Source organism: Lampetra fluviatilis, chromosome 18, assembly GCF_964198595.1.
Source record: "Lampetra fluviatilis chromosome 18, kcLamFluv1.1, whole genome shotgun sequence".
NCBI classification, from domain to species: Eukaryota; Metazoa; Chordata; class Hyperoartia; order Petromyzontiformes; family Petromyzontidae; genus Lampetra; species Lampetra fluviatilis.
In genome coordinates, this window is record NC_136292.1 from 1,483,903 (window position 1) to 1,509,532 (window position 25,630).

Here is a 25,630-nt window from a genome sequence, read left to right on the forward strand (position 1 = left end):
TTGTTACTGGCAAAGGAGGTTCCAATGGTGTAAATTCTTCAACAGTATTCGTGTACCCGTGTCACAGGCGACTGGACAGATGTGCCTCCATGTGACAATTTTTCTATGTTCTGTAACTCAATTCCTTTTGGCTGGGCTGGGACTGAAGGCTTCCCAGCTATCTTGCCCCACATCAATGCATAATAATTCGTGTATTATAATACTAAATGATCACGGTGATTTCAATAATAAGACAATCCGAAATAAGAAGTTATTTTTCTTCTTTTACCAAACAGACCTAAATCACTCACCGTGCCAAAGGTAAGCTGTCATTTGATTTATTTTGCATGCACAATGCAATCCTGTGTAGCGATTTTCCAATTAACTTTGTTTTATCCACATGAGTGTCGTTAATTTGAACTAAATGTATTTGTAAATCTGATGAGATGGATAAAAATCGACGTCCTTCCATAAAAAAGTATTCTACTTAGGAAGAGGACAACACATTACGTGCTTTTGTGCATAAATTATTTTTTAATCAAAAATGTTGAAATGTTGTAGAACAACAGTTTGTATCGTATTAAGGCCACATTTCCCATGCTTGGCAAGTGAGGTGGTATTCAGGCGATACTTTCTACGTTTAGCAAGTCAGTTGGAAGTAACGCCATATTTTCCGCGTATGGAAAGTCAGAGGGTTGTATTAATGTCAACACTTTCCATGTGTGGCAGGTCAACCCGCCTGCCGCAGAGAACTTTGATATGGAGGAGTGCTTCCTACAGCTGGCTGGCAAGGTACCCCAATTCATAGCGACCCTTCAGCCTCCGTATACAGAGGAGGTTATTGAGTCATACTTCACCACACCGGTCAATGCGGGTTGGTGGAGGTGGGGAGGGAACAATAAAAAGAATGGAACAGCAATGGATTTCTCTGCGCTGCCCTCTGCTGCCCAAATCTTGCACGTGCATGGAAAATACAAAATGAACAATCAGCCACCAATGACTGCGTGCGGGTTCACTTGAACCCATGACATACATTTCACAGATCAAATACACACTGATTCTTCCACGTGTGATTCAATGCACACACCGTGAGTTAGATCATTTGCTGAACTCCTACAAGCCACTCGACCAATGTCCTCCATTGATAGCGCAATAATATAAATTGCACATCAATTTGTTGGGAGGAGAACCGTGCCACGTTCTATTACTGAACTCCGATATGAAACCCTGCAGCCTGAGGTTGATTTCCAGCCGCTCTCAACATCAGCGGTCAGGGACAACTGAGCTGGTCCCGCAACCCCCTTCACTGCCCCCACGGGAACCAGCATGGTAACGTCGTGGGTCAAACAAACCCCATGGCCAACACGGCACGGGAAGACTTCCTCCAGCAGCGGGTTGATGGAAAGCGAAAATACGGCAACACATCCCTGCTGCGGAGGGAGCTGGTAGGAACGTTGGGTTGCTCGGTCAATGGCCAGGGTCAACGGTGGCGTGGTGTATTCCGAAAATATGCCCGACTGTGAGGGCGGGCACAAGCCGGCGTGAGTAGGTTAAACGTTGAGTTTTACAAGGGCACCACGGGGTGACCAGCCCCTCCCCACCCAGCCCCACCCCTCCCACCCCCCAGCCAGCCCCACCCTCCCCACCCAGCCCCTCCCCACCCAGCCCCTTCCCTTCCCACCCTCCCCTCCCCACCCTTCCCCTCCCCACCCTCCACACCCAGCCCCTCCCCACCCTCCCCCCTCCCCTCTCCACTCAGCCCCACCCCTCCCATTTTTGGATGCACGACGGACGGACACAATAATCCCCTGTGGGCTGGTGTAAGCAGGTGGTTCCTATCAGTGTGATCCATTTATAGATACCCCACTGCAACAATAGGGAGGAATGATCAAGCAGCCATGTGTTCTCTCGCCCACCAATCTCAATGCGCTCGTGTCAGCGGAGAAGAGAGAAAGAGTGTCATTGGAAATCAGTATGGTATCTTATAAATGGATCACCCTGTATTGTTTTTTACTTAGGTAATGTCATTTACAACTGCATTTCTTAATTTGTCCACAGGAACAACTCATCAAGGCAGACAAACTTCAGGAGATCCTCAATCTTGAAATTCAGAAATGTAAGTCTGTCCATCCCTGGGTGGGGAGGGAGAGGCAGGGGGCCAAATCGAGCTTTGTGAAGTCAAACTGCAGCAGATGACAGACGGAGCCCCGGGAGGAATCACGGAAGCTGCCTGTGGAGGCGATAGATTTCCGAGCTGCTGGGCACGTATGGCAGCGATAGAAAGACATTTCTGAGATGCTCCGATTGAAGTTCATACAAAGGCGAGAATGATGATGATGCTGTGTGTCGGTGCGTTCGCACACCTTGTATGATGATGCTGTGTGTCGGTGCGTTCGCACACCTTGTATGATGATGCTGTGTGTCGGTGCGTTCGCACACCTTGCGTTATGATGCTGTGTGTCGGTGCGTTCGTACACCTTGCGTTATGATGCTGTGTGTCGGTGCGTTCGCACACCTTGTATGATGATGCTGTGTGTCGGTGCATTCGCACACCTTGCATTATGTAACCCATAGTGGCAGTGTCGCTAGAAGCAACACTGCTACGAACCCGAACACGCGAGTTCGATGCCCGCTCACGGCCATGGCCATTGATGAAAATGTCAGCTGGTCCTGGGCCTCTCCTAGGTGGACTCAGCCTCAAACAAGTACCTGGTGCGGTGTGTAAACATCAGCACTGGGGAGACAAAGGCGGCCAATCGTTGTTTTGACCCTTTTGTGGTGCCCTGCCGGCCTTGATAGATGCTTGCGAAAAGCACTTACCCCAACAACAGTTTGTTCAGGCTGTAGGGAGAGAGCTTCATCCTCGTCTTTGTTGTGTGTGGGCAGGCATCAAAGATACGACGATGGTGGTCAAGTTCTCCATGGAGAGCTGCCGCGTCTTGGTCTCGCTGTTCGACGTATCCTTTACCCTCGGGTTAGCCCTCGTTGACGCGGCCAACAATAGTGAGAGAGACTTGAAATGTTTATGAATTCTCACCAGATGGCATAATAAAGGCAGACTCAAGGGGAGCCCATCCTAAAGACGGACTGACGTGATAACCCACGTGACACCCTCACCTGACACCCTCGCCACTTGGGTGGTGACATGGCCCAGCCGTCGCGCATTCGCCGCTTGTTGCAAGAGGCTCACGGTTTAAATGCAGCGTCTGCACTGAATGATACGACATGTGCAGCTGCTCAAAAGATTTGGAACCAACTCATCTCTTCTCTGGGGATCACCACTCTGCCATCTCCCTACTCTTTTAAATAGACATTGCGATCGAAACAATACAAATGCAAAAGTACGTAATTGTTTTGTAAGATGATCTGGTTCTATTTACTTAATATTGTAGAAAAAAAATCGTGTTTACTAACTCTTACTGCCGTGTCTGTCTGCTGGCCGAGCCGCACGTGAACAAGACCTGTATATCGCTCAATGGGTAATTTATCTCGGATAATAAACTTCTGATTCCGATAACCATGATAATACTTCCACGCTGTCTCCTTCACAGTGGACGTTGAGAATCCCCTGATGGCATTCGCAAGAGTAGGCCACTGTGTGCCGGAGTGACGGTCCAGTTGGGATTAAACATAGCAATCATCGTTTGGGGATTACATAGCAATCCTCGCCCCATACTGGCAGGCTAATGCCCCCAGGTGAATCTTGCAAATGAGACGATGCTGGTCTCTTGGAGTTGTCACCTGGTTAAACAAAATCAACTTGAAACTCACCATGCACCACACACACTTAGAGAGCACCAAAATAAACATCTCACATTTCACACCGAGCATACGCAGCTGTCAAATCAACTCTTTACATTGCATTTGACTGGAAACGTTCATCCGGCAAAGCGTGGATTACGTGACCGTCAGTGATATAGGACCGATCGGCGAGGGTTGCGATTGGTCAGTGGTAACAGACGGACAGACACCGGGAAGTAGCATTTTAACGGGGCAGTGGAAGACCCAAATGCGTCAAACACTCCTGCAGCAGGTGGCACAGTCAGCAATGACACGCAAGGGACAGCATGGTGGGCGGGCGTCTAGGACGGCGTTCTTCATCATCGCAAGGCCCCTGACGGTGCGGCCCCCGACACAACGAGCGACGACAACAGTCTCGTGCAGTCGGTGTGGGGCCCTCTGAACATGAGTGAGGAACACTGGTGTAGAAGCTGCCATTTCATGGATAGGGTGTTTCTGGATAATTACACTGGTCAACACACTTTTTCTGGCATAAGGTATTCCAACGGTTTTAAGGTAATTTTGGGGTGCTGATTCCAAATCTGGCATCAGTTTTTGTCTATCACATCAGGTTTTTGAGATATCAAATATTGCATTTTCAATAAAAACTGCAGAAGAAAAATATTAAATAAATGTGGATATCTACATAAAATGATATTATAAACACACTATCCTAAAAATACAGCACCATATTTTAACACTAAAGCAGTCACTGACTCGCAACAACTTGCAATCATAAGTGACAGAGTTAATTTCGGGTAAAATCAATGAAAATGGGGTATGCCGATAGCATAAAAATTAGATGTTATAGTGCAAATCTGAGATAAGATTTGGCATCAGCACCCTGAAATTAGTCTAGAACAGCTGCAAAGGTCCAGGCCAGAAAAAAATGATTTTTTTTGTTGACCAGTGTTACAGGTTGACTTCTCCTCTGTTTGATCCTTACAAGTAATACGGCCAGATTGACAACTCTGGACAGCTGGGATATGAAGAATTTATTCACGTCTGGGAATTCATCAAAATGAGTCTGGCAAGTAATACATATATAATATACAAATTGTTTCACTCTTGCACAAGATAAAGTAATAAACTGTTCGTGGCAGCCCAAAAACAAATTGTAACTTCTTTCACCCGTGTACGCCATGGTAATAATGAAGTTCCACCAATCGAGATGAGTGCCCTACATTGCTCGTTTGAGGAGGGAGACACTTTCACTGAACTTGGACCACTGGATACACTTGTTTTTATCCTAGAACATAGAAGGGGAGTAGAGTAACATGAGAGAGGAGAGATATGCATGGACATTGACGAGTGAGAGTATAACACGGTGATAGTCCACCTCTCTTATTCACACACAGGTCGATTACCGCTCTCTTTTTCTCGGCCTATGCCAGGCTGTCCCTTTCTCTGTAGAATCAGATTGTACATGTACAGGGGTTTGTATTTTGATGCTCTGTCCATGATTTCGTGAAGCTCTCTGTATCTGTGTCTACAGAATGCCTACAAGATGTGCGATGTCGACAAGTCGGGTACCCTCAGCAGTACGGAACTTCCCATGGCTTTGGAGCATGCAAGTGAGACATCTGGCCCCATGCTGGACACTTACCACACTGCAGATGTCTGGGGCGCCACGGTGGAGAGATGTAAACTACCTCGCCTGGTATTCAGGTCATTGGGTTGACCCCTACCCTAACGCCGGTATACTTGGAGTTTGCATGTCAATCTCCCCGTGGTCACGTGGATTTTTCTCTCCACGTTTAAAAACACGTACTTTAGAGTATTTGGATGTTATCAATTTGCGCGTGATAAGCCACTTCGTTGAGCTATCACTTGTGGCCAGGTCACTTCTGAAAAAGAGCTACATAGCTAGTAAAATAATAATTATATAGTTTAGTTTTAATATGGGACCTTTCCTGCCAGTATCAAAATATAACAATAGGTGTTACCCTTTCTGGCAATAAAACAGGTTTCAAGATGTTAAACACAAAACAGAATCTGTTTTCAAGGAATCCTGGCTGCATTAACCACACCTACTTGTGACGAACATGCAAACAAGAAACATGCTCTGATAAGAAACACGCATTGTCTTTGAAACGGATTGGTCCACACCAGTCTGTTGTAGTGCCAGAAAGGATGAAACCTATTATTTTAGTTTGACTGTGCCATCAATCTACCAAACCCCTCCACAAAGGACGGCTTCTGTAAGTCTCTCTTCGTTGGACAGGAAGGCATCATGACCAATTATATCGGTACGACTGCACCTCACCACTGCTTCCTTCCTTCTGCTAGATCCCGTAGTTGTAAAGTCAACTCCCACCCTCATGATCTGCTCCTACGATATGCCACCATCTCCATTTGGGTCGTCACCTTCGCCGCCACTCTCCGAGTGCTAAACGTCCCAAAGCAGGACCCTCCTGAAAATGTCCTAAGCCTCGGCGAGGCTTTCCTGGATAAACAACAAACCTCATTAGTCATTTAATTTTATCTTCCATTAGTCGTCACACAGTGGTCGACGATGAAGCTGGATCAACGTCTTCAACTGCTTCCTTTTTATGGTCGCGGCGATCACTTCCTGTAGGTCTATACAGTATCTTTCTGTCAAGTCCTCCTCCTCTATGCCATTGATACACCTCGTGTATGGACCTCAACATCTCGTTCATTCCACATGGCCACCGACTCTCATGTGTTTGGCTTCTGTTATTTACATATATGCCAACCAAAGAAGTTCGTCTTTTTTTCATAATTTGCACCAAAGTCTGCTTCCGATCTCGCTCTTTCCCTTAAGGATTAATTTCTTAGTTTTTGTAGTCTCAACACTCCCAGGATCCTTCTGAGCCAGGTTGCAACTGCTACCACTAATCTCTCTTTCATCCTGTCTCCTCAGGCTCCAACAATTAATATCTGTCGAGTGGAACTCGGATCACCAAACAAACCTGTGGTCTGATTTTGATCAGCCTTGAGACTTCCTCGCTTGATATCAATATGACATGCACCGTCCTCGGTCATTGTGCTTCCTAGATACACGCAAGCATTAGTTGCCACAGTGTTCCTAAAAGCAGGGCTTCATTTCTCACCGAATGTTTACCGGGTCGCTGGTCGACTGGAGCACGGCACGCAACTTGTAGCCGCAGCCACAACCAGAGGTGTGATCGGCGTTGCGTGCCGGGCTGCGGAAATGACTTCCCATTTGCTCATCTGGAGAGAACTGGATGAAATGCATCTCTGCGTAACAGCATCATCAGGCGTTGTGCACATCCCTCGTTGGCTTTCCTACCTCCTGGCAGGATTCAAGGTGGGCAAGCTGATGCAACGACTGATCATGATGCGCTTCTCTGAGCCAAACCTCACCATAAGCTTCGACTGTTTCGTCTGCTGCCTTGCCAAGATGTACGCTGCCTTCAGTAAGTGTTTTGGGGATTTGGGGGGCGGGTAGGAGGGAGCTTACTGTGATACTATTAAATCCATGCCAGGGATGTGGCTTCATAGTTCGCACACTGAACTTTCAATGCAGAGGTCGCCGACTCGATTTGATCGCCCAGCTCGACAGTTCAAACAACGGACGAGTTTATTAACCCCCCCCCCCCCCCCTTTGAATACAGGCGGTCAAATGCTCACTGCCTTAGGGAAGGTTCTGGCAAAAACATTGCCAAGCTGCAGCGGGTACAACATTTTTTGGCACGTGCAACATCTGACCATGCCCATCCAGTGCTCGCTCAGCCTCATTGGCTTCCGGTTGCCGAACGAATACATGACATGAGTTCGCACTCATTACACACAACGTGCTCGCCACAAATGAAGCACAACACCGCGCTGATCTCGTCAAGGAGGATGAACCACCATCACGCGAACTGCGCTCATCCTCGCAGCGGCGGCTTTTGGCTGCTGCCATCGAACATAGACGGTGGTCACCGCGTCGCGCGCTTTCAGATGCGCTTCTGCGGCCGTCTGGAACGCTCTCCCTTCCGAGAGCTATGCACTTTTAGATCTCGATTGGAAACTCATTTCTTGAGAACTGCTTTTTGTGCTTAGTTTGTTGTCCTTCCCCCACACCTCCGATTAGCACGGCTGGCTACGTACGGTGCGAACAAAGTTCAACATACAAAAATACATGTTCTCTCGTCACAATTCAACGATGAATGATACCTTCATGGTCACTGTGTATGTGCATTTTAAACACTTAGAGCTGGGATAATAGAAAAAAAACATCAAATTAAAAATGTTGGATGTTGTGTAAAGTCACGTATCTGGATTAACCTTGGCTGCTTGCCTTCAGTGCTCTTATACTTAATTGTTTTTTGTGATGCAGACATCTTTACATCACTTGATGCAGCTGGAACGGGAACCATAACCCTGAACCTCCATGAGGTGAGCTCCATCTTTCATCGATGTTGTGCGTGACGATAACAGTGCTCTCTTTACTTGCTGCTTGCAGCACGTGGGTTCCTTCACGCTTTCCAATTTACGGTTTTCCAAAAGCAATAAAGCCTGCTTCTCGACCACCTGTTTAATATGTTTTCTCCCAATTCACATTCCAGTTGTGTTGCTCCAACAATAATTATCTGTATTTGTAAAACGTGGACTTTACTTTGGTACCATTCATGTGTGTTTTTGTATTGAGCCCGACTAAATCGCCTGATTAATATTAAATTATTCATTAATTTCTTTTTGTTAAGGCGCTCTTCCACCTCCAACCCAGCTTATATATAGGCTCCTAGCTTGGTAGTGTCTCATTCTTCACCTGAAGACGGCTGCTTGCGTTGTAGCCGAAACGTCGTGAGAATTATTTTATTTTATTATGTTTTATTTTTATTATTTTATTACTTCCCTTCTACGTGACTTTACCGAAAGAACCAAGAAGATAATTTGAATCGGTTGCTTCAAAAAATTGTCGTCAGCAAATCTGAGATGGTTAATACTTTTTACGAAAGTGTTTATGCCTTTTTTTTATCAATCCAATTTTCATTTAAAAAAAATATTCAGTCCCTGGATATCCTTGTCGTTGGTGTCTTCTTGCATGACTCTTGAATAACTTTCTTCATGCAATCTCAGTGAAGCTGTTCCATCTTTTTTTTCATGAATGCCTTGTTTTTGAGAGCGTGTATGATGGCATCAGTTTCCATTCAATTAAATGTTTTGTTTCACAGCCGAGTGAAGTCAGTGATAATGTTACATTCAATGTATTTCATCTAATATGATTGATGGTGTGTGGTCTATTGTTACAAACTTTAATTCAGATTTTTCACAAAGTTGGTTATTCAGCTCCCTCTGACCTTCACGAATATTTTCTATGCATGTAACATGAGACTAATGTCTGTAAGAATTCACATCCGTTTTTGTCTCCCTTTTTCAATATAAAAATGTATCGTGTAAAATGCTTAGTAAAGAGGTTTTGCAAATGGCATATCCCCCTGATTTATATCATGTTGATCCTTCCATTCTGCTCTGTTTGTGTGTGTGCAGTGGATGAAGTTCATGATCTACAGCTAAATCGACAGGAGAAACAACATAACCATGCTTGCAGCTTTTGCTTATGTATTATGACGGGTGGCCTGGTTTATGAAAATCAAATGCTCGTGAATACGTTTATAGTTAATTGCAGGCACTGTACAATGTGGCTTCCACTCTAAACATATGAACTGACTGAATCCCAGAAGCACTGCTGAACTTAAAAATTCAGCTGAACAATTTTCAGGAACCACCTAAGGTCCTCGATTCCATTATCTGGGGTGCTTCCAAAACCGCTTTTAGTTTGACCGCTATTTTATAACTTTGAAGGTACATGTGTACCTTGTTTTTGACTAACTTGTCTTCCCACAAATGTATGTGTTCATAAATACCTGGCAGTGGCTATCAACAACAAGGCAACTCCTATGACTAACTGGGAATGGGACGCAAGCGTAGGATTGATCACCCTGTTGCTGGCCGCCTTTGGGGAGGGTGTATAGTGTGAAAGGCCGAAACACCCTAGGAACCAAAGGTTCACTACTGACGACGCGCTCCCCAAATTTCACCAGGCTCACTGTTCATGAACTCTTGGAAGTGCTTGCACAAAGGATAGTAACATCTCATCCCGTGTTCTTGGAATCTGGTGTGTACCCTTGAACTAGGAAGACCTCCACGGTATAAGTTTTCAGGAAAAAATGTCACCCTTTAATAAACCAAGACACTAACTTGATACGAACAAGATGCTGTGCATATGCAAATATTTCTGTTCATATTCATTCACAATACGCATGCCGAGTAAATCATAATTAACCATACTTGAAAACAAACATAGTAAACTTGGAAATATGATGCAATACAACAGAGTCGGGCCAACAAAACAGTAAACACCCCACCTGTTTCCAAGTTTACTATGTTTGTTTTCTCATTCATTCGTACCTGATGATGGTTCTAGATTTGAAGCTTTCGTGACTGTAAGGATTCATACTCTTAGTTCTTTCGGTAAAGTCACGTAGGTAAAAAATGAAATTAATAAAAAATTTCATTTTTTACCTACGTGACTGACGATGGTTGCTTGTTTTGCAATCGAAACGTCGTATTCTATTATTATTTTATTTTATTTCTTTCTACGCGACTTTACCGAAAGAACCAAAGAGTACTTCCTGCAGTCACGAAAGCTTCGAATCATAATTGACCAGTTTACAAACTGCAATGAAATTTAACTTGATTACTCACCTTTTCCAATTTTGTATTTGCTAATACAGGGGACCTCCTTCCCCGCTTTCACGACCTTTCCTGTGGTTATGAGGACCCCCACAGTAACGACCAAAGCTCGTATCGACGACCACCGAACGACTGCTTCCGACGCGGTCAATTGGCGACGAACCCGCGCATGCCACGCTCACTCGTCGCCAGACTCCCCTGCTTAGCTCTTCCTTTGTGCTTAATGTAGAACCCGAGTCTTCATAGCAGTCGACCCATACGGATTACCCGTGTTCTTGTGCAGGGACATCGAGTTCAGGTCCATACGGCGTACAGCCGTTTCAGTACGGGCAAACACAAACTATCTGTATTTCTCCCTTGTGATGGGACTTTGTAGGATGAACGTTGAGATGTATAAGGGCACGGGGTGACCAGTAAGGTCTAAATTGGTCTGCGCCGAGAGCGAACGCAGCATCTCTCAACGCTCTTCGCTTGTCAATTTTCTGCAAAAATTCGCCTTTCGCGACGTCTGAGAAGAGAAAATGTGATACACATGCCTCAAAGTACTTAGCGATTTTTAAATGTTTGTTTTTACTTCATGTTGGGAAAGGTTATTTTAAGCTACCATGTTTCTTCGGGTTATTTTCATTTATTTTCGTGGTCACTTTGGTATTTTTATGGAATGTAATGGGTTTCCCGGAACGGAACCCCAATCAATGTGTAACGCTGCTGCGCCTATGGGAAATGAGGGTTCCAATTACGACGGCTGCACATGCGAGCGTCGCCCAGGAACCAATTAGGTCGTAAGTGCGTGGCTCACCTGCATACTCGCACCGTATTTTTATAATTTCACTAATTGTAACACTTTCAGAGGTCGTCTACTCACCATTTCATGTTCAAGGAAGAAACGTCTCTTCATCAGACCTCCTCCTGGTCGTTTTCCTCATCAGCCGAAGTCACACCACTGCCAGATGAAGGCCTCCCAACCCGTTTCCATCTCACGATTCCGCGATGCAATAATCCACCTAACACTTCCAAACGAGCTTTTATCGCTCCATCTCTTCAATGAATGTTCTCTCAGAAGCCTCCCATTCATTGGATGTCACTCCCCTTCACTACTCTTGACCATCTTCCATCATCCCTGTTTTTTGTTCATTAAAATCCACACACCTTTCATGAAATAAAGGATCTTCAAAAGACTTGCTTATGGACATGCAATTTGCATGCACGTCTTACTCTTTAGTTCTTTCGGTAAAGTCACGTAGAAAATCAAATCAAATCATAGAATACGACGTTTCGATTGCAACACAAACAACCGTCATCAGGTACGAATGAATGAGAAAAAACACGAGAGCCGGACAACACAACAGCCCCGCCGGGCTGACCACGCTCCTCCAATGACAAAAAGAAAGACAGCGCCACTGAGTCGAGGCTTTAAATAGAGAGGGGGGGGGGGGCAGCGGACAATGAGAGTTGTGTGGAATTCCGGACCATAGCGGCCGGAGGAGAGACATGCGTGTCGTCTTGTTTGGAATACCCAATATCGAACACATTAACACAATAATCAAGTTGTACTTTCTCTTCAAACTGCATGTAGCTCATAGTGACTTCTCTGTAAAATGCATTTCAGGAAAAATTAACACTTGTACTTGTATGCACTAACCTGGATATGCTTAGAATATGCATATCAATGTATATACCCTTGCAAACACTAATAGAATTTACCCCAGCCAACATGTGATGTTACCATCAGCCAATATGAGGTAACTTGCTGGGGTCAGAATTTATTTGACATGAGAACACAAAGCAGGCCATGAAAAGACAAAAAATGACCCAAAACATTTTCCTGCATAACCAATCCAGCCCTTTATTGACAGGTACTGCGACATGAAATACTGTAACTAAATATCAAATCACATTAAAAATCTGAGTACGACTTTTCTTTTGAATTTTGTGAAGCGGTAAAGAAATACCTTTATACATTTGGTTACTTTCCATACAGACCACAACATAATTAACTGCCTGTACAAACCAAAACAGACTTACATTCATTTTCCTGGGGGGAGTCAAAAGCAATAAAACGACCATCTTTCAAAAACAAAATCCTTGACCATTTTCTTAAAATAACTTTTGTGTGCGAAACTTTAGCTCACAACGTGGCCCTAATCGTACAGTATCGGGTGCATTTTGCACCTTTGCATGACAAAAAGACGAAAAAAAAATGAAATCAAGACATGAAACAAGTTTGCGACATGGGTGTAAGTCGTTTGCGGCTTGTCGGACTAAGGGCTGGACTGTGGGTGCGCGGTGGGCGGTGCAAGTTGACGGCTGTGCGGGTGAGGGCGGTGGGAGGAGGGGCGTGCGTGCAGGAGGGTGCGCGGACTCGGTGGGGTTTCTATCTCTAGTCCCCGCGTGCGTTTGCCCCGCCACGGGCGCTTCATGCCACCTGCTGGGCTGACGAGAAGCAGAGCTTCAGCGTGTAAGCGAAGAACCCATCTGTAACGAAAACGCAAGCACGCAAACATTTGAACACCTGGGTATTTGACACGGTGTGCCACATGCCTATTGGGCTCAGTGCGCGTTGGAAGCAGGTGATGGTGGAGCAGACCTACGTATATAATTGTGCACTTGAGTTCACAGTAGAGTGTATAGGTTGCAGATGTAAAGTATTGATTTTTTATTTGTCCCATCATGTGGATTTTCTTTGCATAACCTGAGACACTCGTTAAGAAAATAGTTTGGCATTCTAATGCAGTACCATCTGAGGCTCCCAAATAATGTATATAACGGTTGATGAAAATTGCAAAAATTGTACGATGCAACAATGTATACAAACGGCAACGTTAATAATATTGCCCATTATAAATTAACAAGGAACTGTGGATATTAGCTATAAACACAATTTGTACAATCAGGGTAATCAAGATTTAAAAAAAACACGCAGAGGTGTGTCAGTACTTACTGGGATTCTTGAGCTGATGGTGGTTCACCACCGCCACGACCTCTGTAGCATCGTTTTTAATGTCCCACTCTGCCAGACCAGAGGATGTCCTTTCACCTGTCAATAATGTATTCGCAAAATCTGTGTGAAACGGACAATTGGGCTTTATTTACATTAGTCCACACTCAGACAGCACAACTTTAAAATCAAGAGTACACCAAATGATTCATCCGTTATTATTTAAAATTAACAAGTCGTACATTTGACTGCATCAATTTTCGGTTGAGAATTAGCTAAAATGTTTACAGTAGTCTTAATTTGAGGTGTAAATCCAATGAAATCTAATCACACGCTTCAAGTGCTTTTCCACTCATTCTGGATTTAACCCACATGAAAGCAAGCCTTTGTGGGAACAGTAAAAAGCGTCAGGTGCTGAAATAAAGTTACAGTAAATTGGGCGTCTTGTCAAGCATAACATTTTCATTCCATTTTAAATGCTTTGGCACCAATGAATCGTAATGTATTTTTTACTGTTAAAGGCAATTCCCCATCTCTGTAATGCCGCATGCTCATTTGCACTTTTGAAAGCGTTCATAATCTTCCATCCTAGGAGACATTCCGCTCAATATTATAGTTGAGTATTGCACATATCTCAATGTGATTATTAGTCCGGCGGCAATGGCACACATTTGTTTTTATCAGCAATACCATGGTCTTTACAAAAACATCATTACCATCATGGTTACTCAAGTTAATTTAACTTCTGTTTTGCAAATGCTTTAAGAAAAACTCACTCTTGGATGAAAACAGCTTGAAGGCGTTTGGCTTCTTCACGCCAGTTTCTTCACAAATCTGAAATAAGAACCGATGCATGTTACCCACTGCAGTTGAACCGCATTCGCAAGAAAAAATATGAATTAACCACAACCAGTTATGCAAAGATAGGCAGTGCCACGTTGAACAAACTTGGCTCATTGTTCATCGTAATGACGCGTGCCTGGATGAAAGCCTGCTCGGAAAACTCTGGCGGGGCGCTGTAGAAATGCAGGATGGCTGACGGCGGCAGAATGCGGTTCTTGGAAGCCTGCTCGTGCGTGGAGAAACGGTTGTGGCGGGAGCCCACAAAGTCACGGAAACTGTCCGAGCCATCCTCCAGCTCAAAGGCCTGGCCTGCCACGATCTCCTGCTGCTTCGACACCCTGCCGTCAAGACCAGAGAAGTAGACACGTTAAGGAGTCTAATCGAACAAAATAACACCTAACAACTTCAACACAATTGCAATGAAGAGCTCAGAAACACATCAGTTATCTATTAGGAGAGGGCTACTTTTGCAGAGGAGCTCAGTTTAACGCACAATTTTCTGCAAAGGGAAAATCTTGGAGGGACTGGCTAGCCTTAGCAAACATAGGACATCAGCTTCCCACAAATATAACAATAAACGACACCTATTACACCAACAGGAACATGTATAGATAATAAAAGCAATAACTGTACGTACGAGAGGCTGAGCTTTTGGCCAAACAGCTGTGCCGTGTTGAGGTTTGCAACGGCACGATCCACTGAAGCTGCATCGGCCATTTGAATCATCCCGACGCCAGGCTTGCTCTTCAGAAACTTGATCTGCAGCAGTCACACGCAAAACACGACAATTTGCAACCTTTTACACTGCAAGCCTGAGACAGGGATACTACACTATCCTGCAGTCAATTCCCTGGCACAGTTGTATTACATTTGAGGTTTTACTTTAATCCATACAGTTTAAAGATATCAATTCTGAATACCTTCACAGACCAAAAATAACAAAATCCAATTTCACTTTAACTGCATTGGCTTAGTAAATGACTACTTTCTGGATAAAATAAGAAATCATTAATGTAATTCTAGCAATAATATCAATGATCAAAATTATGATGATCATGATGGGACAAATGCTACCCATACTAATTCGAATAGTTATAATCCGACGACTTTCTTGGCAAAAGATTATGAAATTATAATGCTGGCAGACAGAAATTATCTCAACAATTAGTATCACATCGTCATGACAAATTCCATGCATGCTAGTGGAATCAATAGAATGCAGCCAAATTCAATAACTGTCACACGAAGCCAAAACGACACCCAGCTGGTCAGAGATACCAACGACGACGAAGTTGTGCCTCTAACCTTCTCGACATTGCCATACAGACAGACGAGGTTGAAGAGGCGGCTGCAGTTCATCACGCTGGGGTTCATGTTGTACACCATCATCACGCGGTTGGCAGCTGAGCCCCCCATGGGGCATGGGTTGTTGTGGGGGGCACAGGTGCCCGGTCCACTCATCGGTGTGGTCGGACGCGCATTGCCAAACTGCAGCACGTTTAAAACAAAACAAGTAAAAATCGGCTAACGACAGCCATGACAATAGCAATGCAACAATTTGGCCCATTGCTCAAGCCACAATTCCCACATTTCAAGGTGAGATTCTATTTTAAATCAATCCTTTCATTTCCATCTTTAGTATTTGTTATCATCCGTTTCATCTCACTATCAGTTGTGTGGTCTATTATAAAGGTAAACTTGGCATATAATGTGCAAAACATCACTTCTTACATGAACATTTTTTACTAATTCATGAGTGCACACATCAATGCATCATTACAAACACTATCAGCAAACTAAACACTGTATACCATAATTTTTTTTAAACTCATTGTCCCCAGGTAACAGAAAGGTAATGATCGTAGTAACGCTATGCAGCCTAAGTAATGCAATTTTAATGTACAATGGCAGTGAAACAAGCACATTTCCACTCCCGCAGTTAAGATTCACAACTAAATCATGCAGTCAGACCACAACACGTACTTAACATCTACTGCCCAGAAAAACATTTGAGTTAAATTTAACTGGACGTCCAATGCAAGCCATTACTCTGAAAGGTAACCCCAAAATGGCTGTTGACAACCCTGCTCTAAAACCTGCTAGATACAGCATGCATACCCCCAAACGTGCCTCCGCAGTGTGGTTGTAAGGGCTTCCAGGAGAGCCAGAAGTGTAGTTATTGAACGAGTAGTTCTGGGCGCAGTAACTTCCTTGCTGGTTTCCTGCAGAATAAACACACACATCAAGAATTGTCTACTGAGCTGCCATTTTCATTCATGACTGGGTGCTTCTAATCTTAAAACGAGGTTATAAATTGCGCAGTGGCTCCACACACAGCATTTACCATATCCTCGCATAGTGGACGGATGGTCACCGAGCAGTGCTGGCTGCTTCTTTTGCTGTCCATCTTCAAGAGAAACAACAAAAGTTTGCAGCGGTCAACAGTATAGAGGTTACAGAACCACTTCCTGTTTCAACAGTGTGGTTTCAATTTTAAACTTTAAGTGATGCTTCGTTCTGGGTATGTACTGTATGAAACTATGAACCCCCAACTAGTTTAATAGTATAACAGCAGCCATTTGCAGTGACAAGCAGCTCATGTGGTCAAACACGGGTATTCATTCACGAGGAATTTTAAATATGCACATGAACGGTTGCACGAAAGGTGTCACTTTTAGCACTTAACAGCATCTAACATTAAAAACCTAACCACAAAAGCATTTGTGTATCATCCTATGCCAATTCAGAAAGAAGTTCAACATATATAGATACAAATTATTACAATTTGCTACTTACTCGGCACACAAGGACCTTCCAAAGTGTAGTCCCAGGTCTCGCTATCATTCCTGTACACATTTAGACGTGCAGGCTTCCGTTCCAACAGTAGGGTGAGAGACAGCACACACAACCAAGGCATTATTAGTAGCAGCAAATATAAGCTGGAAGTTTTTAAATCAATAAAATGAAGAAAAATAGCTGCATTCTAAACACTTTGATGTAATCAACTAATGCAAAACTATAAAACCCCTGTAGTTATAAACGATAACACTAAAATAATACAGCATTACCTTGGCATATTCTATCTTCAATGTGCAGCATCCAGAGTAAATATCAGCTCCATTGAGTGAGCTCTTGGCTTGCTGAGCACTTGGGATGGAATCAAACGTGCGCTGATTAAGGAGAAATCACTTAAAAGGTAATCAGTACAACACCAAAGGAAAAACATAGTAATAGAGTACATTGTGAAAAAGCTACAGCCCTTTGTCATTCCACTGCTAGATGATGGTCTCCCCATGCCATATTGCTCATGGGGATTGCTTACAAACAGGACTGTTTAGCTCCAATTTGCAAATGAGGGATCCAGGACGGGTAAAGACACCACTCACCAATGACATTAACTGGGGCCAGGAATCAAACTCGAATTTGCAGCTCAAATATGTAGCACTTTAGACAATGCAATATACCAAAACATAGGAAAATTATTTACCATAATTTACACAGGACATTGCAGTCTTTAGAAAGTGTTCTAATAATGTCCTGTAGTTTATGTCCAATCGTTGTCACATTGACAAGTCCGTCTGAAAATGTGATTGTTAATACAATCGTTTGTTTTTGTTGACCTTTATTTCAGGGAGTGGTCGTGGCCCTTTAACCTAGTCTGTTGATTATTGGTTTTTAATAATTCAAAATTGTTAATATTTAGATGGTTGTTTTAAATAGGAGGTGCAATAAAGAACTATTTGTATATGACGGAGAGCCACTGTCCATGGAGAACGGCGAATGATGATAAAGGATGTTGGTGTAATGTTTCAGTGCATCTTTACTTTTGGATTTTCAGTCATATGCACACATCCGTTAACAGGAACTGCAAGCTCAATCCACATTTTTCACTCACTGAAATGCCATTATGCCTACTTCACCATATTGACAAAACCAAGAGATGTCCATCCTCAATAATGCTTCCTCAAGAGCTCAGCACAGCTACCAAATTCGAGTTTTTGTACATTTATAATGAACTCTCTCCGCACGAGCATCCTTAAGAGATTGCATTTTTTGTGTTAGGGTTAAAGGATTAAAAACAGGACTGGAGGACAAGTGCTAAATCATTACCAAATTGCCACACTACTCAATCACATGTTGACTGAAACCTGTTATATTGGTAAAAGAAAAAGCATTGGCTCTGTTCAAGTAAATTACAGGAGGCAAAGTATTTACATAGCGTACACAATGTGTTGTAGATTAAAGTTCACATCTTAACTTTTAAATTGTACGACATGATAAAACACATAGCACAATATGCCAAAGGATATTCCACCAAAGCCTGCACTCCATTCTTCTTGAAGATAACAATCCTCTGCACCACACCATATGGGCTGCAAATCGTGTGAATCACCTCCTGCACAAACAGAAGAAAAGCAACTCAGCCAACTTGACCTTGAACAATTGATGCTCCCCAAGGAGAAACTGTATTGTTGCTAGTCAACCTGGATTATTAAACGACAGTTGTGGTCACCAGAGATGGTTCATAGCTCCCCATGTAGTGCCTTAATTATACAACAGCACTCAAAAGCTAAATATCAATATAGAATTAAACATCTTACCTGGCATTTAAGACATTTTACCTTGCATACATTCTCATGCAATGGGAACACAAACACTTATTTGTTAAATATTTGGGAAAAGGAAAAAACCCCAAAAAGTGATCTTGCAGTTACTTACCGAAGCTATGTCCCAGGTTATACAACAGGGATTTCAAGATTTGTAAATGTGCAAATACGACTATGGCACTCATCACGGCACTTTATACATTGCAATAAAATCAATGCGATAACATCACTGCAGCCCTATGGCAGCACACATTCACCATTTAAGTATTTGTTTCTCCTAAACTAATCTTTAAACTCACGTCACCACCTAGATACATAAAAACAACAAGGGGGCAAATACATCGTTTTTTTAAATTAGGTCTTTATTTTAAAGACAAAATGGAGTCCACAATCAGACAGGGCAACTCACGGTAGTGATGGGGTACAGAGCATTGTTGACTGTGAGCAGCAGGATGTGGTTGGTCCTGGCCACATCGTCGGCCGGGGTGCCACCCTTGCGCGAGATCCGCTGGCTGGTGGAGAAGTTGCAGTATGCGGGCTGCCCACCCACATACACAGGGTCACCAGCCGTCCCCGCCACGCAGGCACGAGCATCCTCAAGCCGCTCAAACTCCACCAGCGCCTGTCGCCGGTGTGGCATCATCACCACGTGTCTGGGGAACACAACACGCAGCCGTGATTAATAGGGAACCTCTGTTGAGGGAGATTGAGTGGCTCAGGTGGCTGAGTGTTTCAGAGCACCAAGCCGGCATCCGTTGGGATCCCAGGTTTTAACCTGCACAGCCACCTGTGGTTAAACCAGGTTCTCAGTTGAAGCGAGTTGCTGGTCTTCTCACTCTGTTGACTCAAAACTACGCCACAAAAAACAATCATATAGACTTTTGTTTATGTTTTTTTATAATCAGAAGAAAAAATAATATATGATTGTTTTTATTATAATTTGTCATATTCCAGAAGGGAGGTGTACAATTGTTTGTTTGACATGTCATGAACACTATCCAAATAAGTGTGGCCTGAGCATGGATAAAGATGCAAATTCAAGGGACTTCATAAGTAGATCTGTAAATTCATCTTCTGGGGCCGTTCCCCAATAAAAAAAAAAATGTTTACATACAACAAGAGTTCCGAAAGGAAATTTCTTCACCTGAAGTCGTGATGCTGACAGCATTGGAATTTATTGTGAGGGGAAAATAAAAAAGATAACTAACCAGTAGTGTTCTCATCATAATAATAAGCTACATCATGACATATAAACATCAAAGCTCACTAAATATTATCATTGATAAAGCAACACCTGTAACTCAACTTAGGAATCCAAATTCTATAATATAGCTGTAGTTTATTAAAAGCATTTCTGGTAACATTTTTGAGATGCTGAAATTATTCAAAAGTAATCCTGCTCAGATATCAAATTTAAACCAAATTTCACTAAGGCTACGCAATGAATAACCAAATGTGTGTATTATAGCCAAGCCTGATAAGAAGTGTCACATATGAAACAAACCAAATAATAACGTTAAAGTGATCAACATGTACTGTTTTATTTACGGCTCGCAAGACAAATGGTTTATTTGATAACATTTGCGTTTTTAGGTTGATACATTCACTGAAGCACTGCATATTTAAAATTCCACCATCATAAATATATTTATCCTTTTCTTTAAAACATTTATATTCTTAGTTTTATGCATAATCTGAACTGACGTGAATACAGTAACACAACAGCTGGCAACAAGACAGACAGTACCACAGAACTAAAGTGGTGCCTGTGCCTTATTAAAGTGTAACCAAAATAATAATGTCTTGTCAACTCTTTCCAGTGCCATTCAATCAAAATATGTGTCCCCTGTTGCAGTGGAAATATATTGGGCTTATGATTTCATACCTGACCGTTCCAAATTCCTGCAGGGCTTCCATGACCTGCGATTCATCGGCAGAGCTAGCCAGTCCCCGGATGTGAACAACCGGGGATGGAGCCGGCTTCTTTGGGTCCTCAACATTATTCTGCAAGGAACACATGCATGGGAGTAGAACACACACACAGGTAAATGTAATGTAACATCATTAACATCACACCTACCTCTTCCTGTCATAACCAACATTGCACAAGCCAGATATAAAATTATGATATTACATCAATGACAATAAGCACATTTAATAATATAACATTAATTCTTGCTACCACTAACACTTAAGTTCAAATATTTTAAAATGGTATGGTTACTCTTCAAGAATAATTCCACCAACAGTGGTGAAAAGCCTTCACCAGCCTACCTAATGGTTATATAGTTTGTGTCACTACGCAACAACCCATGACTCACCACTCGATCACTTAACCGATGCACCACCGCCACTTGATGGAACACTTCTGCACACCACAACCATCATATGCTCCCAATATCCCACATGTTCAACATCCCCACACTCGAACAACCCAAAATAAATCTAACACCCTAGACAACCAATATCTCACACCCCAACCACGCACCACCCCACAATATTAACCACCATCTCCACAATCATCCCCTAGATCTTGTTTTTTTGTGGCAGGCCACATGATAAAATATGCATGTGGTGTCAGGTCAAGATATGTTATTTGCCATGTGTACAGATGCTATGAGGTCACATGAAATAATGTCATGTCTGCAGAAGTGACAATTGTGTACTTTTGTCTTCAGGTGTCTTATCTCATGTTTATTTATTTTATCTCACAAATATGTACGTCTCGGCGAGGGTGGGCTCCAAGTGCATCCGCAAGCCACATTTGGCTTACAGGCCATTAGTTGAAGAATCCTGCACGAGACCATAACCCAGCTATCCAACACCCCATCACACCACCCTCATCTCAGGTGCTCATGGCTCTAAGCCCCATGATCTCACCACCACGTGCACCCACAATCAACACCCCCGAGCTCTCACCATCCAAAAGGCCCAACCACCTCACCACCCCCATGCCCTCATTACCCATGGAATCATCATCCATAACGCCACTACCCATGACCTCAACAAAGCTGACCTCAAGACCTCTGACCTCACCTTTTAAGATATAATCACAGACATATTCATCAACGCGGCTTCACCACCACTTACAGCACCAGCCCTGACATCACCAGCCCATGACCTTGCCTCCTCTGACGTTAACTCCCTCAAGCTCACTACCATTGACTAAAGGACCACTCAGATCACTCACTACCAATAACCGTTTCAGACCTCACCGTCCCCGATTCCTGCCACCAGTGACTAACCTCGCCCTCACTTCAAATAACTCCATCACTCCTGAGCCTCATCACCACTGACCTCACAAACCATCGCCATCCCTGACCCCATCTCTACAGACCTCAGCACTCATGAGTCAACACCATTTCCTCTCCGGATCCCACAAACCCTGACCCCATCCCTGACCTCACCACCCATTATCATCCATTCACCCTGCCACCTCGCACGAACTCACTACCAACAAATAATCTTATCACCTATAAACCCACTCCATCTATTAATGCCTCACCATTCCTCACCCCATCAACCCACACCTCACTAACCGTACCTCGAAAATCAGATTGTAATCTGTGATTTATTCAATCCCACGCCTCACCAACCCATGTTATACCACACCTCACCAAACTCACACCTCCCCACCGCTAGCTTCAACAACCGATGTATCACCACCAAACAACATAACCAACACATGCCTCAACACACCCCACGCATTATCGCCCACACCAACCCATGGCTCACCCCACACGAACCCACGGCTCACCACCCCCCACCTCACCAACCAATTGCCTCACCATTTTACGTCTTCAACCCATGCCCCCATCAACCCATGCCCTCACCAAACCCATGCCCTCACCAACCAATTGCCTCACCATTTTACGTCTTCAACCCATGCCCCCATCAACCCATGCCCTCATCAACCCATGCCCTCATCAACCCATGCCCTCATCAACCCATGCCCTCATCAACCCATGCCCTCACCAAACCCATGCCCTCACCAAACCCATGCCCTCACCAACCAATTGCCTCACCATTTTACGTCTTCAACCCATGCCCCCATCAACCCATGCCCTCACCAAACCCATGCCCTCACCAACCAATTGCCTCACCATTTTACGTCTTCAACCCATGCCCTCATCAACCCATGCCCTCATCATCCCATGCCCCCATCAACCCATGCCCTCACCACATCTGACCTCCACCCCAAAGCCTCACCCCCCCCCATGGCCGCCGTTAGCCATGCACGCACTCCAGTGCCCCCCAACACGCGGTGTCGCGCAAACTCGACGCGAACTCGATCATAACGCAACGCTCGTCCCGATCAATTCGCCGTGCTTTGCACGCCTCGAAACAATTGCAAATACGCCCGCGACTAATGGCAACGTGTAAACAAAAAGTAGATACGAATAGTCCCGTTACGATCAGCTAACAAGGCTGCGCGGAGGCCTAGTCCAGGCTTTAGGCCGCGGCTTTCAGCTGCAGCCAAGAGGCTCACAAAGAAAGCGCGGAGCGACGCGGGCGGCCTCCTCCCTCAAGGCCGCTCGCCCGCCCTCGTTGTTTAATTTCCGTTTCAATATCGCGGTGGTTTCTTTTTCTTATTTTTTGTAATCATCGCCCGTGTTGTTTTCTAACAAAGCGGATTCTTATATTTTTATAAAAAATACATACGCCCGCCGCAGTGCGATAATTGTCGCTCACGTTATGCTCCACGTCGTCCATTCCGTTGCTTTTCGGCGGAATCGGCAACGGGGCCCGCGGGGGAGGAGGAAGATGAAGGAGGAGGAGGAGGGGCGCGTTGTTTTTTCGCGGGTAATGGGAATGGCGGATCGGGAAGGCGGCCTGCTGCCTCTTCTGGAAGATGAAGAGGCCCGAGATGGGGGGGGGGGAATGTGTGGGGCGGGGCAAAGGGGTGGGGGGGGGACATGGGGGGAGGGGTAAAGTAGGGGAGAGGGGAGGGGTAAAGTGGGGGAGGGGGGAGGGGTAAAGTGGGGGAGGGGGGAGGGGTAAAGTGGTGGAGGGGTAAAGTGGGGGAGGGGCGGGGCAAGGTGGGGGGAGGGGGCGGGGTAAGGTCGGGGGAGGGGTAAGGTCGGGGGAGGGGGCGGGGTAAGGTGGGGGAGGGGGCGGGGTAAGGTGGGGGAGGGGTAAAGTGGGGGCGGGGTAAGGTGGGGGAGGGGGGCGGGGTAAAGTGGGGGAGGGGGCGGGGCAAGGTGGGGGAGGGGGAATAAAATTCCCAATTCAGGCTGATGGAGCAATCCAAAGAGCTGTAAAGTATTTTGTTTACGGATGTCCAGTTGGGGCCGGGTCAGCGAATTACAACAACAACGTCGATAGGACTGCAAAATATGAAACAATGGAAGCAAGTAGCTAAGAGTAAATAAATCAGAATCTTTATCTACCCTATACAACTCTATGTTACAGATGTCGAGTAGGGGCGTGTCAGCAAGTGACAACAACAAACAATACACAAACACGATAGGAATTCAACGTAGGCTACGCAAGTCACTAAACGTTAACAAACGCATGCAAATCACATAAGTGCATACATTCCTGCCGATGTGTCAACACCAAATGCAAGCTCGGGCAAGGCAGCAAAGCAACAACAGAGTCCCTCAATGAAATAGCACATTAACATTGCACTGTCGATACACGGGGTAAGGCTCAAAGTAACAACACACACTAGCAAGTGGTGGTGGTGGGGATCCTTTTCTCTTCCGAGAATGAGGTCGCCTCTGTGAAAGAAACATGCGTTTCGAGTCTTGTACGGTGTTTGGTTGCTATACATTTTAACTTGATAAGCCACTTCATTTGGCGATAATATTCGGCCAGGTGGCTTCTGGAAAAGAGCTACAGAGCTCAGGGGATCTTCCCTGGTAAAATAAAAAAAAGTTTTTAGTTTAGTTAAATGTCAATTATCTGGTGATGCCGATGACATAAAGAAGCACTTGTCCATTGGTTCTTTATGCACTTTTCAGCTATTGTTCCATTATCTTTGTCAATGTCATGTTACTAATCTGTTTGCCATGTCATGGCAATTTAACCAAACATCTTGCAATACTCAAAGCTGGTGGTAAGTCGAATTAATACATTGTTTATCTTGTGACGAACACATCTGCAGGAGCGTATGTGGGTGGATACATAGCCCAGTGTGGATGAATGGCAATTGAAGGCATCTCTCAGAAATGACGACGCTTCTTCCGTATGGCTGACGAAGATGGAGACTAACAACTACAATTTCATATTCAGGTGGTCGAGCCAAATAACCGCATCTGAAGTAGCGGAGTGTATCGCTGTGATGTCTCCTCGTGTTTGTGGATCAGGCATTGTGTCGTTATGTGTTGTACGGTCTGTTCTGGATGACAACAGTCGCACACTGGAGAGTTTTTTAAGTTTCCATTTGTGCATCAGGTATCCGCATCTGCCATGGTTTGTGCGGTTGCGGTGTAGGGTGGAACGTGAGCTTCGTGGAAGATCAGACCCAGGGGTCTTCTGCATTGTGTTTTTCACAAGCTGTTTATTTGTCTTTTAAACTCCATTCAGCTCCTTTCGTGACGACGCTGAGATCAGCTCACCCCACTTGCAACCCCATGGTTAATTATTTGGGCTACTGAAACCTGGATCCGAACCCAGGGGTCCCAAAAGTGCTGCCTCGGTGCCCTGACGTGGCATTAACCTCCGCGAGCCAGCTGCCCAAATCGCATCAACGCACCCGAGGCCACGTGTGCACGCCGTTCAGCTCTTACTTCATTCTGCCCAGACACGCTGCAAGAATGCTTCAAACAGCTCAGCACAGCAACATCAATATCTGTGCACTGAACTCATCTAA

At 44.5% G+C, this 25,630-nt stretch overlaps 2 protein-coding genes across 2 annotated transcripts in view; one reads left to right on the plus strand and one right to left on the minus strand.

Moving 5' to 3' along the window:
* LOC144936999 (calpain-9-like) overlaps positions 1–9,486 on the plus strand; it is a 28,022-nt gene extending 18,536 nt beyond the window's left edge. Inside the window, exons 12-20 of the mRNA XM_078864239.1 lie at positions 276–300; positions 709–771; positions 2,038–2,095; positions 2,866–2,936; positions 4,721–4,789; positions 5,255–5,333; positions 7,044–7,160; positions 8,066–8,124; positions 9,220–9,486. Of these exons, the coding sequence (XP_078720365.1) occupies positions 276–300; positions 709–771; positions 2,038–2,095; positions 2,866–2,936; positions 4,721–4,789; positions 5,255–5,333; positions 7,044–7,160; positions 8,066–8,124; positions 9,220–9,246 (568 nt within the window). The 3' untranslated portion in view covers positions 9,247–9,486. The remainder of the gene's footprint in view (positions 1–275; positions 301–708; positions 772–2,037; positions 2,096–2,865; positions 2,937–4,720; positions 4,790–5,254; positions 5,334–7,043; positions 7,161–8,065; positions 8,125–9,219) is intronic.
* Positions 9,487–12,253: 2,767 nt separating this feature from the next.
* LOC144937064 (heterogeneous nuclear ribonucleoprotein L-like) lies at positions 12,254–23,662 on the minus strand. The gene is made up of 14 exons (XM_078864302.1): positions 23,506–23,662; positions 20,699–20,817; positions 19,223–19,466; positions 18,517–18,602; positions 17,275–17,371; positions 17,003–17,075; positions 16,551–16,613; positions 16,325–16,428; positions 15,512–15,694; positions 14,844–14,965; positions 14,343–14,544; positions 14,140–14,197; positions 13,367–13,486; positions 12,254–12,900 (listed from the first exon to the last, which is right to left on the minus strand). The coding sequence occupies exons 1-14, from the start codon at positions 23,524–23,526 to the stop codon at positions 12,842–12,844; spliced, it is 1,551 nt and encodes a 516-aa protein (XP_078720428.1). The 5' UTR covers positions 23,527–23,662; the 3' UTR covers positions 12,254–12,841.
* Between the last annotated feature and the right edge of the window lie 1,968 nt (positions 23,663–25,630).

Excerpts from the sequence above, each read along its gene's own strand:
- LOC144937064 (XM_078864302.1), bottom strand. The coding sequence starts at position 23,526 with ATGGACGACGTGGAGCATAAC. Across the intron at positions 17,372-18,516 it reads GGAGTGCAGGCTTTGGTGGA|GTTTGATTCCATCCCAAGTG; the intron begins ATATCCTTTGGC and ends TAATCAGCGCAC. Across the intron at positions 13,487-14,139 it reads CAAGCTGTTTTCATCCAAGA|ATTTTGCGAATACATTATTG; the intron begins GTGAGTTTTTCT and ends CGTTTCACACAG.